We start from the raw sequence: 14,240 nt of genomic DNA on the forward strand, positions 1-14,240 counted from the left end.
GAGCGACATGCCGTGGCGACTCCCCTGATGGGCAGAGATGGGGAGTAGACACTACTGATTCGGAAGGGAACCACAGCGTGGGTATCCGGAACAGAAACAGGGGTGCAGATACGGATTGCTTCACACCAGAGAGTCACCTTGAAATGGGCAGGGACTCTCCTCACCCGCAGCTAGAGGTCATTGACAATTTAGAGACTGAAAAAGAGGCCCCGGAGGCCCATAAGTCCGGAGGAGTGGTCATATGAGGAGAGGCTGAAGGAGTGCGGACAGATCTTATCGCTTCCAATGGTTGATAGCAACCTTACATATGTCTACTGGGGTTCTCTACAGGGGCAAAGAGGCCTTTTGTGTATTGAGTACTGAATAGTGGGGTCTCCACTCCTAACAGTGGGAGACCCGCCCTGACTGAGTTTCATAAGTTTGAACTGTTGAGGGGGGAGGGAGAGGTGGAGGGCTACAGACCTCTTGACTCCTGTGGAGCTGGTGGGCAGAAATGAACACACACAGGGGCCAGTGGGAGGTGGGGAGGGGTTTCATTCTAGTAAGTTTTGTTCCTTTTTGGTTCTCGCTTTACACAGTCAACCCACAGGCACAGATAGTTGGGCACTTTATTCATAGGGAGGTTGGCTCTCGAGCCCACCCTTTACACTCCTAGGGGCCTTGGCAGTTGCAGGATTATACAAATATGGCCAGTGGTTTTAAATGGACCCCATGAGTAAAAGCAAGGAGACACCCAGTGAGGGTGAGCAAGGCCTTATGGTCCTCTCCTGGAATGTGAACAGACTAGGGGACAAGGTTAAACGCAGATTAGTTTCCCAATATATAAAAAGGCAGCAACCGGATATAGTACTCCTTCAGGAGACACATCTCCCCGGGGCACGAAGTAGAGGCCCCTATGTTATGTTGGCGCACGCAGGATATACGTCTGGATCCAGGGCAATGGTGATCTTGATTCGTAGGTCTCCCCCCTTCCGCAGCACCCACCAATGGTCAGATCCTGAGGGCAGATATGTAGGAGTAAAAGGGTTTTGGGGACGGAAGGAGGTTTTGCTGCTGAGTGCATATGCCCCGCTGAGTCTCAAGGCCCCCCTGTGTAGAAGTTAGCAAAGATCCTGTTAGGGACTACTTCCCTGCTCCATGTTCTGGGGGGAGATTTTAATGATGTGATGGAGGCGGAAATGGATTGATCCGAGATGAGGAAATCTTTGTGTCCCACTCCCCCACTCTGTGAGTTTGCTACAGCATTAGTGTTGTCGGACCTGTGGAGAAGGACCCATCCCACAGACAGGAAATATCCCTACTTTTCAGGGGATCATGGGATGTTTTCCCGACTGGATTATATATTTGCCCCGCCTGCAGAGGTGGGCACTATACAACAAGCCAATTACTTAGCGAGAGGGTTGTCTGATCACTCTCCTCTGATGAAGGGGGGCGGAGTGTGGCGGTTGGGAGCCTGGGACCTACAGGACTGTGAAGTGGCTCTATAGGGACTTCTATAGGGCAAGATTAATAGAAAATGTCAACCGCATCACTGAGTATCTAGGCAGTGTAGCCGTTCCCATCTTGGAAGCAGAGGAACGGGAAGAGCTGGAGGGAGATATCACTTTAGAGGAGGTCACAGCCGCCTTGACAAGGCTCCGACCGTGCAAAGTCCTGGGACCTAACGGGTTTCCGGCTGAGCTTTTTAAGAACTTCCGCGATATCCTGGCTCCCCATCTTTTAAGTATGTTTTTAGAGGCCTGTGTACAAGGAGCTCTCGCCCCTGACTTATGAAGGGCTGAGATAGCAGTTATACATAATGAGGGGAGACCCAAGTGGATGTGTGCATCCTATAGACTGATATCCCTTCTGAACGTGGAGGTGAAAGTCCTGGCCACAGTATTGGCAACTCGCCTACATGGCGTTATCTCCCCGCTAGTTCACATGGACCAGACCGGCTTCATGCCGGGACGTTCCACAAGACATAGGGGGTCATTCTGACCCTGGCGGTCCGAGACCGCCAGGGCTATAATGACTGAAAGCACCGCCAACAGGCTGGCGGTGCTTTCTTCCCTATTCTGACTCGCACCGCCGGTGCCGGCGGTTTTCCGCCGTTTCTGCCCCGGTGGTGATAATCCGCCAGGGCAGCGCTGCCCTGGGGATTTTGACCCCCTTACCGCCACGGCGGTGATAATCCGCCAGGGCAGCGCTGCCCTGGGGATTATGACCCCCTTACCGCCAGCCTGTTTCTGGCGGTTTTAACCGCCAGGAAGAGGCTGGCGGTAAGGGGTGTCCTGGGGCCCCCTCCTGCACTGCCCATGCCACTGGCATGGGCAGTGCAGGGGCCCCCTAACAGGGCCCCGGCCAGCTTTTCACTGTCTGCATAGCAGACAGTGAAAAGTGCGACGGGTGCAACTGCACCCGTCGCACGGCCGCAACACCGCCGGCTCCATTCGGAGCCGGCTCCTGTGTTGCGGCCTCATTCCCGCTGGGCCGGCGGGAATGTCGGAATGGGGGCCGCGTGAGTGCGGCCGCATGGCGGTTTCCGCCTGGCGGGCGGCAGTAGCCGCCCACCAAGGTCGGAATGACCCCCATAATCTGAGACAGGCCCATATTTGGCTGACTACCATAATGGCCTGTCTAGACCCCCATTTATTTTTAGCCCTGGATGCTGAGAAAGCATTTAATGCAGTGCATTGGCCTTTCCTGGAAGCTACACTAGAACGATTTGGATTTGGCCCGAGATATAGGGAGTGGGTGCGACTGCTCTACTGTAACCCAGTGGCAGCAGTAAGAGTAAACGGAGTCCTCTCTTTCGACTTTCCCATTGCACGGGGCACGAGGCAGGGATGCCCCTTGTCCCCCCTATTGTTTGCCCTCACCTTGGAATCCTTAGTGTGTAAGATCCGTACTTACCTGGGACTGCATGGTTTCAGACTGTGGGAGGAGGGAGATGTGGAGGAGCGTATTTCTCTGTATGCGGATGACATCCTCCTATTTGTAGCACGCCCAGAGATATCCCTACCAATACTTTTCTATCTGCTTGAGGAATACGGGAGGCACTCAGGATATCACATTAATTGGGACAAAACAATCCTATATACTCCATGGGGAGATGTACCACTCCCCCCCCCTCCCAGTATGCCTGCAAAGCATCACTGAAGGTTTCAGATACCTTGGCATCTACATGACACATAAGGCCGAAAGCTGTCACGCTAATAACCTGGGGAGGGTAATGCAAGAATGCAGGGCTGATTTGGAAAGATGGAGATCTCTGCCTCTCATGCTGATGGGGTGGGTTGCCATGATTAAGATGATCCCTTTACCAAAGTTCCTCTATGTTTTGCAGAACACATACTATCAGGTCCCCCCACCCCCGGGCCGGTTCAGGGTATAGAACGAGATATGCAGCTCATTTTGTGGGAGGGGAAACATCCAAGAATAGCTCTTAAGACGCTATAACGCAATCATTATGCGGGGTGACTGTCTCTTCCGGATCAAGAAGCGTACTATTGGGCAGCACACTTGGTGAATATCAATGACTGGCTATTCGTACCGGGAGATCATCCTACCTTCCGCCTAGAGAGACTACAGTGGGAAGGGAAATCATGTAAGCATTACTTATATGAGTGAGGGAGGACCGGGCATCTTTAGCCGTCCACCCAGGTGGCTTTAAAGGCTTGGATCAGAGCTACTAAGCTGACGGGTTGGAGTGCTGGTACCGTATTGGTATCTCAAAGGTGGGGGATGTGATGGAGGGGGGGATATTATGTTCTTTGCATCTCTCCGCACAGAGTATGCGCTGAGCACAACACAGTTTTATCATTACACACGCTTGCCAAATGCATGGAGAGCAGAGGGTCTCCCGGGAGGGGGAATACCTGATTATGCCCTTCTAGAATTAAAGTAACATCCCTAACATATAAGCCAATTAATAATAATATGCTGAATACACTTATAAACCTGCGTAGTCGGTGGGAAGCGGAGCCAGGGGTTCTAGAAGATATAGACTGGTAGGTGGCGCTGATGTTCCCTAGAGAGGTGGCTATCCGGTCAAGACTTACACTGATTCAATTCAAAATTCTGCATAGGGTATACTATGATAGACAGCAATTACATGTGATGGGGAGAGCGCAGCATCCAAACTGTATTAGATGCCGAGGCAATATCGGATCCTTCTTTCATACACTATGGGAGTGCCCCAGGATCAAGGAGTACTGGAATAAGGTGATAGGAGAGATGGAGGGAGTGTTGTTGGCGCAGATTCCCCCAGACTCCAAATATACTCTACTGGGAATACCCAATGATATCGACCTGCCCCGACGAAAGCTCATGTTGTGTGGACTGGGACTGATGGTGGCAAAGAGGGACATCGCCCGCCTTTGGGGCTCTGAGACATACCCCTCACTAGATATGTGGAGGAGAGTGATGGATGGGTTCATGATGGGGGAGAAAGTGACCTACACAAATAGAGGCTGCCCTTGGAAGTTTAAAAAGATATTGGGAGACTAGATGGCTTACTATTCCCTGGAGCTATAGACGCTGGTCGTGCGTGGATTCATGTGCTAATGAGAGGGCCATATCATAGTATATCGAAAACTGAAAGGCCTCCGGGCTGGAGGGGAGAGCGAAGAAAAATGAAACCAGGGATTGCTCAATGGGCTCTGTGTCTGGGGATGGTTGGAGAAGGAGGGAGGGGAGTGTTTGATATACATTCTTAGTTTTGGTGCTTTGCAGAGACACTGCTATGTAATGTCTATTTGGATATGCTATGCACCAGTTGAAAATCAAATTAAAAATTGTCTAAAAAAAAAACAGTGTTTTTAGATATACTTAGCATCTCACGCTTAACTAGAGAGAATTGAGGAAGCTCAACATCTCTAGCAGGTGGAAAGAGCACCTTCACCTCACTGTCCCTACCATAGAAATACCCCAAGTGCAGCAATTACTTCTGACTATGACCATGTTTATGAATTTGAGGGGAGCTGATGCCCTTGTGTAATTGCCCTCATAGTCCTTTTCCAGATTGAGAGTTTAGAGGCTTTTAAACAATTTTGCAGGTGATATCACACTGTGCGTCTGAGATTGGCCCATGGTGCTGCTTGATAATGTCTGCAAAGCACTGCAAGCTGGAAGAGTTACATTTGCTAAAACAAAATGGAAGAGTCATGCATCAAATAGTGCTTTCTTAGACAAAAGCCAGTGTATATTCTTTTACGTGTTTTTATTGCCAACATAACGACATCTGAATTGCTTGTTTGTAGCTTTTTTGTTTAGGAAGAGTATGCTTTTTGGATTACATGAGAAGTCATAAAGACACATCATTATCCCCTAGTTGTTTTTGCATGCTCATTTGATTTACTTTGTTGCCATGGTCATGTGCTTGCTCAAAGACTTACTTAAAGATGCAATGGAAATATAGGCCCTTTCTCAAAAGAATTTATTGTACAATAATTTACTGTGAGTACCTTTTCATTTTCAGACTCCTTTTCTGAGGGTACAGCTTAACTCTGCTAATGCAATCTGTTCACAAGAGGAGCCCCCCTCCCAGCTTCCATATTGTTGTACTCCGAGATGTTGCCGCATTATGGGATTTTCTCCCAGCATTACTAAACACTGCCCCTGACAAAATAGCCAGGCCTATTGGCTTTGCTAGTGCTTGTTTCTGAATCTGGATCAAGGCTAAACAAACAAGTTTCCATCACTGCTTTAATACTATAAAGGCAGACGCGGATCCAGATTTTGAAATGTGTTTCAGTGCAACATCAGAGATCCAGAGTTGCCCTCTATCAGGTGTTGAGCAGCCTACCCTGTATTTTTCTTTGTAAACTGGTACTCGAAAATGATGACTTTTAGAGCTACTCAAACCTGACATTGGGCAACTAACTTTCTGTGCAAATCAGTAGACACAGTGGGATCTTATAGCGGATTAAGTAATGGGTTTCCATATACATAATTATTAAACTGTTATAATGCATCACCTCATGCTGCACTAGCATACATGCCAATAGACCCGATTCAGGAGGGAGACTTACAAAGATGCAGTTCCAAGGTAAGTTTATTCGAATTAAGCAGGATGACATACAGGAACAGCCTTCCCTCACCGAGCTTCTCCTTCAACTGCCAGCTCTCCCATCACCCACATTCCATTCCCCGACATTCTGTTGAGTCTCGTGCTTGTTCATATGTCAACGCCTCCCCTCCCTATCAAAAACAGATTCAGTACAGCAGAAGCTGACGCCAAACCAAATGGCATACATTTAAATTGGAACAAACCTTCAGTTAAATGTCTTGGTCAGGGTGTAGATTGATCTGATGGTACGCAGAAGCCATATCCAACAAACTAAATCTACTGGCAGGCTTAAGGGTGGACAACATCTCAGTGATGTTAGGTAAGGAATGACGATCTGTCCAAATTTGTCCATTAAGGTCCCGCAAGTCCACACACATACGCATAGACCTATTGGCTTTGCGAGCAATTACAATTGGGGCAACCCAATCAGAAGACTCTATTCTTTCAATAACATCCTGTTCACGTAATTTGTCAAGCTCTTTCCTTAATTCCGCTGGTAAAGTTAAAGGTGCTGTCCGAACTTTATGTACGTTAGGAACAGCATTTCCTGCTAATTTAATTTTGTGGGTGAAACCCTTGAACATCCTAAGTGCTTCCTGGAATACATCAGGAAAATCATCTTCCCATGTGTTACCTTTAACAGAAAGCACTTGCTTGTAATCCCTGCTTAAAATTACTTAGGCAGGATTGTTTGGATCAAGCAAAATTCCCAATTTCTTTTGATCATTCCACGCCAACAAACACTTATCATCTTTTGCAACGTCCAGAGTTCCTTTTGCCATACTTCCTTGAAAATTTTATTCAGCTTCATATTCACCAACAACCTCAATAGTTTGTTTTTCCTCCATAACCCACAGGTTTTATGCAAGAAACCTTAAGTTTTATGTGATCAAAACACTCTTTCCACTTTTTCTCACTCAAAAGAGTAAATGGCGAACCTGAATCAGCCATAACCCTTATCTCATTTCCATTTATAAGTAAGTTGCAAAAAGGTCTTTGAGCTCTGTTAGAAGTTACACCACATATATTTCCTCATATGACTCAGATATGCTAGTAATAGTTAGAATGTTGTCTTCCTCACTGGTGGTTGCCTCATTACCACTAACATTATCATTAAGCACCCTGAGAATTTTGCTACCCTTGTTAGGTGCAGATTTACCTTTTGATTTACATACTCTAGCGAAATGCCCTTTTTTTAAGCACTTCAAACATTTTTTATCCAGTGTTGGATACACACTCTCATTCCCTAAATGGAACATGCTACCACACCTAGAACACTCAGACTTTCTAAAATGTTCCTTTTTTCAAAACGTCTCAGGCCTATCTTTTGTACAATTTTCCTTTGTCTTCCGTTTAACCAAGGATACAGATTGTTGTGTCACCTTTGCATCTGAAATGTTAATTTGTTCCAAATAAGACATCGTGTTTTCTATCCTAGTAGCTATCTCAACTGCTTTTTCTAATGTTAAATTCGGGGTTGATAAAATAGTTTCTTGCACCTTTCTGTTGTTTGTTTTTTCAACTAGTTGATGTCGTATAATTTCATCCTCACATGCTTTATAATCGCATGACACAGCTAAAATTCTCAAAGCACCCACAAAGCTTGCAACAGGTTTACCTGAAATTTTAGCTCTTCTGTAAAACTTGTGTCTCTCCATAATGACATTCTTACATGATTTAAATCTAGAATCAAGAGACTTTATGGCTGAAGAGTATTCATTAATTTCTCCATACCCCTCTCCTTCTCCTAAAGGAACAACTTCTTGGGGAATGTGTTCCAAAATCTTCCGGCCCTCAGATCCTAAACAATGTCGAAGAATGGCAAACTTTTTTTATGAGTAAAAGAATCGCCGTCCAATGCATCAAGATACGCTTCAAACTCCTCTTTCCACAACTCCCAGTTTGATTCTGAAGAAGCAGGATCCGATGTAAAAACAGGTGGCGGTATAATGCAGTGGTGCATGACATAAAAATACCAAGATCATTTTGTATGAGAAACTATAGACCACTCTTAGATGCAAGGCAAAATGTGACATGCTCAATTTATTAAAGTGTGCGTGCCACTGTTTGTATGATGACAAAATGCCAGAATAACAACTATAAAAAAGTGCAGCATATAACGCAATTAATGAAGGTGTGCATGTCACAGGAGAAACTACATAGTAACACACAGCCCGCTGTGTAATTCACCCAAAAGCACAGAACAATAACATACTTAAAGCAACATGGTGTATGTGTCACCATTAACACTGGGAAAAATCAAAGCAATCCTTTACAGTGCATTGCCAAGCAACCACTGAAGCTGTCTGTTATAAAGACAGCAGACGCTCTGACGTCCGCACGCAGAGAAAACTCCATTGCGCATGCTCTCCAGCAGCTTCCCCAGGCAGCAAACGTGCTGCTCTGACATGTGCGCACACGGGCTTCGCACCCCCCACTCTCGGCAGTCCCCACCCCCGACCTGGGCTCCAGAGCCCCTGGACTGCACTGACTGGTCTTCTCTGGACTCCAGGCAGGCGTTCCTCACTCCCGGCGGACTCCAGAAGGAGGAAAATACACCTCCAGCCCAAAGAGCCTCACCTTAAAAAGGAAAGACTGTCCAAACCTCTGCAGGCTGCACGTGTGGGTTGAAAGGTCATCCTGCCCACTCGACGCTCGTCGCTAATACAAAGATGCAGTTCCAAGGTAAGTTTATTCTAATTAAGCAGGACAGCATACAGGAACAGCCTTCCCTCACTGAGCTTCTCCTTCAACTGCCAGCTCTCCTGTCACCCACATTCCATCCCCCGACATTCCATTGAGTCTTGTGCTCGTTGATATGTCAACAAGCACGAGACCCAACAAGCACATAGACCCAAGACCCAACAAGTCTCCTGATGTTTTATGACAAATATGGCTTTATTTTGGTTGTCTGTCACCTGAAAATGCCTCTACGTCACTAGAAGTGCATTCTCACGATTATGTTTTTTTTAAACTTTCCTCGTCAATGTTGATATGTATGCACTAAGCTGCTTTGGCCCTTGGGTGATAGCAATTATAGCATGAAAAGAGGGTTCATGAATGATTTAGATAGGTAGAGTGCATTTTAATCGCTCTCCTGGAAGCCTTTAAACAAGCAATTGAAATGTTGTGGAATGCTTTACGATAAGGCTGGTATACAAAATTGGAAAGAGCCTCCCTCTGATAGCTCAGATTTGACTGGTGGTTTAACAACAAAACTTGAAATCCAAGTGTTAGTTCAATTTTTCAGTTCTTCAGACACAAAAGGGGTGTGCTGCAGCTTGTCTGGATGTGTTGTAGAAGGAAACGCAGACTGGTGGACTTTTAAAGTAGTAGTGGTGCAGATTCCAGCTGGTGCTAGCATTTGCATATTTACAGTACAGTCAAGTGGGCTTTGCAAAGCTTTAATTAAAAAATAATAGTGAGCATTGTAAGCAGCTGAAAGAAGGGACATTCATAGAGGAGGGAACTGGAAGTATTGTCTTGGATATACCATGTAGCTCTCAGACTATCTTTGCACTGTGGATCTCCAGTGGCAGTGCAGAATCCTGGTGTTACATATAAGGGTGGATGTCCTTCTCACCAGCACTTAATGACTCAAAACCTTTCCACTTCAAATGATGCAGTGGGCCATTGACATCCTTAAGAGTTCTAGTTTGAACTTAAGAAGAAGAATCAAACAGACATGAGACTATGTAAAGCTTTATTGTACAGTAGAAACCAATTTGAAAAATATCTTAGTGTATTATAGTTTGCTCATACAGACACTGTGACTAGGTAGACTATGATTAATTTGTTTTAAACATTGTAACATTGGGGCTGACACATTCTGCACTGGCTACCACTTGATAATCCTATAAGGATTTTGGTCTCTAGGGTAATACGGGCTGCTCTGACTGAGCAGAGAATGACTTGTGAAATTCTAGGGGAATTGCAAGGGGATAGTACTCTGTGCTGAACTGTAGCAATGATGTCTGGAACTTAACATTCATACAGGAATAAATTACATAGTGCTAACTGGTTTCTTTGTACCATGGCTTCAGTTTGAGTGTAAGCAATTTGCAGTCTATTTGTGCACCAGCTGAATGAGTATTATTTAACATATGGATTTCGAAGCTCATATGTAATTTTTTGCTCTTATACATCTTTTTGCATTCCTGTTTTGCCTTCTGTCATTTTTTTATTAATAAACTTTCTGCTCCTATTAGCCATCCATTCCTCTTTTTTCATACACTTCTTTCCATTCACCTTCCATCTTCTTTACATGTATGCTTCCTCCTCACATTTGACTTTCTATTTTCTTGTGGTTTTTTTTGCCTGCAACTCCCTCACCTTTTTCTGACCCTTGCCTCCTATGTTACAGTAAAAGATGCAGAAGGTGTCCTGTGCCGCTACAAGAAGATACTCGCTACCTTCCAAAAATTGCAGAGCATGAGTCGAGCATTTGAGCACCATTGTGTAGACCGCAACACTGTCGCCCTCACTACACCCATTGCAGAGTTGCTGATCGTGGCACCTGAGAAACTGGCAGAAGTTGGTGAGTTTGATTCCAGTAAGGAACGTCTGCTGGAGTACTCTCGGAGGTGCTTCTTGGCCCTGGATGAAGAGACTCTTGAGAAGGTCCAAGCGCTGAAGAAAAGCAAACTGCTACTGCCCATCACCTACCGTTTCAAGCGGTGATCACGCCAAAAGATGCCTCCAGTATAAGCCTCTGTCAAAGTTTCTTCCTCCAAATACCTCTCTAGTCCCCGGTCATGTCTTTTTCTCTTTTTTCTTTGACAGAGATAATTGCCCAACATTATATTACACCACCAGCCTCCAATTCTCTGAATTAGAATGAATAATATGCCTTTACAATGACAACTATATATGTATAAGATTTGAGCCTGCTCCTTTAATTCCCTCCTACATTGTTTTCCCATGTAAATCTGGCAAATAGCTGTCAGGTCATTTATGGGCAGCTGCTCCCTAACCTGTTGGTAGTGGGATGTATTCTGGAATGGAGGGAGTTTCACAACTCATGATCACTTTAAACTGCAGAAGGAGTTTGTTAGGTACCAGACCCATTTACACACCTTAAAAGAAAATGCAAGACTTCAAAAGGTGTTGGTTCTTTTTTGTAAAGCTGTTTTAAGATTAAAATCAGAAGGTGGGGGTAAGGAAAAGTTTATAGTATGATGCTTCCATTTTGTTTATCTCTTTGAGGATGACTGCAATGTTTTTGGTTGTGTGTCGGTACGCAAACTCATGGCATCGCTTTAATTCTGGAAGCAATATTTTTAAAGTATGCACGTACCTTGGCACACTGATAGGGGCACAGTGCTTCGCCGTCCTCATACACCTTAGCAGGAATCAGACATGCAATGAGTTAGGACTATTTACTCATGACGGGAATTAGAAACTCTGATATCTAATCCACTATATGTGATCTTTACTGAAATGTACGAGAATGATGAAGTAATTATAATTAGAAAATTAAATTCTAACCTCTGGTTCATAGCTAAATTCCTAGGCTGGTGTGTATATGTATGTGGAGAATTTTGCCAAATAGTCAGAAGGCATAGGATATTCCTTTAGACACATAACAGATTTCTTTATATAATATTATTCACATCATATTTTTTTTATACTGTGAACATTGACAATCAGCATAATTTAAATTAATTCAATTCAGTGCATTTTTGCAGGAAGTTATTAAATAAAGTATAATTGAATTTCAGGAGAAAGCAAACTTTTCCCTCTGTTCAGAAGATCTATATTCCTGCCATCTAATTCATGCCTACAGCTGTAAAACTCCCTTTAGAACAAGCCTGCACCATAACCATACTTGTGTACTAGTCATAAAGTGGACTATTTCTGTCCCCACTACCCTTGGCCACGGCCGTCTAACTCTACCAATCATGGGTGAGGACAGGAAATGTAAAGAGACCACACAAAAGTATACCGTGTGTTTCCAACTCTATTTGTTTCTATATTGTGTTGACATGACTTAGTAAAAGGCAGGTCCTAAGTGCAGGCGATGGTTGGTAGCAGGTGGACTGTGTGGACAAGAACGTTCTGGTTGTCGATGCTGCTTAAGTTCAACTGTGATCCTTAGATGAGTTCAAGTATGCTGTGGTATATTTGGCCTCCTGTGTCACTGCCTTAATTGTAGAAGGTAAGAAGAAGTGACAACCTGATGATCCTGTGCAAGGGTTAGATCGAACCTAAATGCAGACCTGGAAAGTATATTCATATTAGCCCTATATCTCATTGAGTGAGCAAGCATAGCACGTGCCTGGCTGTCTCTGTGAAGATTTGTGGACTTTCCCCACATTACTTGTTCATATTTCAAAACTGAATCGGTAGAACAAATAGTTTTGATGGAAAACTGAAAACATTCTAACGCTCTAGGATCTGACACAGTTACCCAGAGTGTTATTGCCCTGGAGCAAGAAGTCCATTCGTGTGCTTATGAGAACATTTTTCTGCTGCTCCCTTGTGACTGGATAGACTGGGATTTCCCAGTCCATCCTGCCTCAAAAGCAACCCTTATCTCTCAGTCTTATAATGTAATTGCCATTTCCTGTAATGAAACAACTGTCTGAATTGCCACTAAATCTGCACTTAGTTTCTAATTTCTTACTCTACTCAGTGGTACTCTAGTTGTTTTTCTTGGTAAGGTTAAAGACTGAGTTGGCTGTGGTTTACAAACATATCTCTGCAGCAGGAGCTCAAGTTTCTGAACTACTTTTTAAGCTCCTGGTCAGCAGGATTTCCTCCGGTGTCTCTTCGCCGTGCACTGCTACAATAAAAATGAGCCTTCTTGTCTTGTTGCTTTGTGGTCCAGTGCCACAAAAAATCTATTTGCCCTTGTCTTCCCCTCTATTTAGTAGTATTTATTTTGCTCTCTATTGGCTAAAGGCTTGCCCGATTTCAATGTACTCGCAAGGGCAGGTTTTCAAGACACTTTACAAAGGCCTTAGATATTTCAGCTGAACTATTTTGGGATTACCCTAGACCTTTACGCCTTGTACGCCTTGCCTCGTGCTCTGACCTTCCTTCTGAAAAGGACTAATATGAATTCCTCTCACAAACAGTTGGTCCTCTCCTGCTATTGACAAGAACACCACTGGTACTTGAACCGTGTTGGGTCTTTACTGGAGGGCTGTGTTTCTAGAATATCTATGTCCCTTATAATCTAATTACTCGTTTGGTTCTCTTTTATAATCCCTAGGACTGCACCTCTTTCAACCAAACTTGCATTTTGGGATTTCCTTCTGCCCGTATTTGCCGCACTAGAGAGCTCTAGACGCACCTTCATCCCTCTGGAAAAGAGAGAGACAATTTACCAATTTCCCCTCCATAGATGATTCCGTAGACAGTCGGGTCATTTGGATTATGGAGGCGAACTGTAAGCATTTGAATCGCCATCTAATGGTTTCAATCAAAAATTCAGCCGTAAAATGAAAGAGCTGGTTTGCTTTTAATTGGGACCGAGCTACACATAAAAATAATGAATCATGGATTTCAAGTTGCAACCGCAAAGGTGACTGCTTCTTTTTGGAGTCGTAGCACTGACCAATATCAACTTTATATTGCTTTAGAGTGAGTGATAAAAGCAGTATAAAGGGATTCAATTGGGACCGAGGGAGGAGTGATACCAGACCCATAAAATTGATGTGTATTAGCTCTGCGTGTTCTGTGATGTCCTATCCCATGCGCTTTTACAACAGAAATGAGAAATACATTTATTAGAAGAATGTGAATAAAAATACATTTTGAATAATATTCACACTCAGCGTGTATCATTTGGTGTGTTCTCCATATAATGTTTCCAACTTTGCTTTGATATGCAGTTTTATGTTAGAGGGCCACAAATATCATGTCTAAGTCTCTGATTGATTTTGTGACTGTCTCCTCTGGGAGTATCTTCCACAAAGTCAGCTGCCCTTCGTCCACTGTCCTAGATCTAGAAGCTCCTCTTTTCCCCAATGAGTGCAACACCCTTGCCATACCCACCTCTCACCGCCGACATCCTCCTGCTCCAATCCCATAAGGACAAATCAGTGATGGGGCGATTGTAAATGAGGTTATGAGTTGTGATATAAGTTACATTTCTGAGAGTGGTGCACATTCTAAACTTATTTGCGGACCAGCCATGTAGTGGGAGTAAATAGAAGGATAGTTTAAGCCACTTAGGAGAAAA

At 44.4% G+C, this 14,240-nt stretch overlaps 1 protein-coding gene across 13 annotated transcripts in view; it reads left to right on the forward strand.

The window, feature by feature from the left end:
- The window catches only part of CCDC106 (coiled-coil domain containing 106), a 289,790-nt gene extending 275,968 nt beyond the window's left edge, over window positions 1–13,822 (forward strand). For all 13 annotated transcript variants that reach the window (XM_069200552.1, XM_069200554.1, XM_069200547.1 and 10 more), the window contains one exon: window positions 10,416–13,822. In XM_069200552.1, coding sequence (XP_069056653.1) covers window positions 10,416–10,732 — 317 coding nt within the window. In that variant the 3' untranslated portion in view covers window positions 10,733–13,822. The remainder of the gene's footprint in view (window positions 1–10,415) is intronic.
- Window positions 13,823–14,240: the final 418 nt, after the last annotated feature.

The sequence above is a fragment of the Pleurodeles waltl genome, chromosome 7 (assembly GCF_031143425.1).
Source record: "Pleurodeles waltl isolate 20211129_DDA chromosome 7, aPleWal1.hap1.20221129, whole genome shotgun sequence".
NCBI classification, from domain to species: Eukaryota; Metazoa; Chordata; class Amphibia; order Caudata; family Salamandridae; genus Pleurodeles; species Pleurodeles waltl.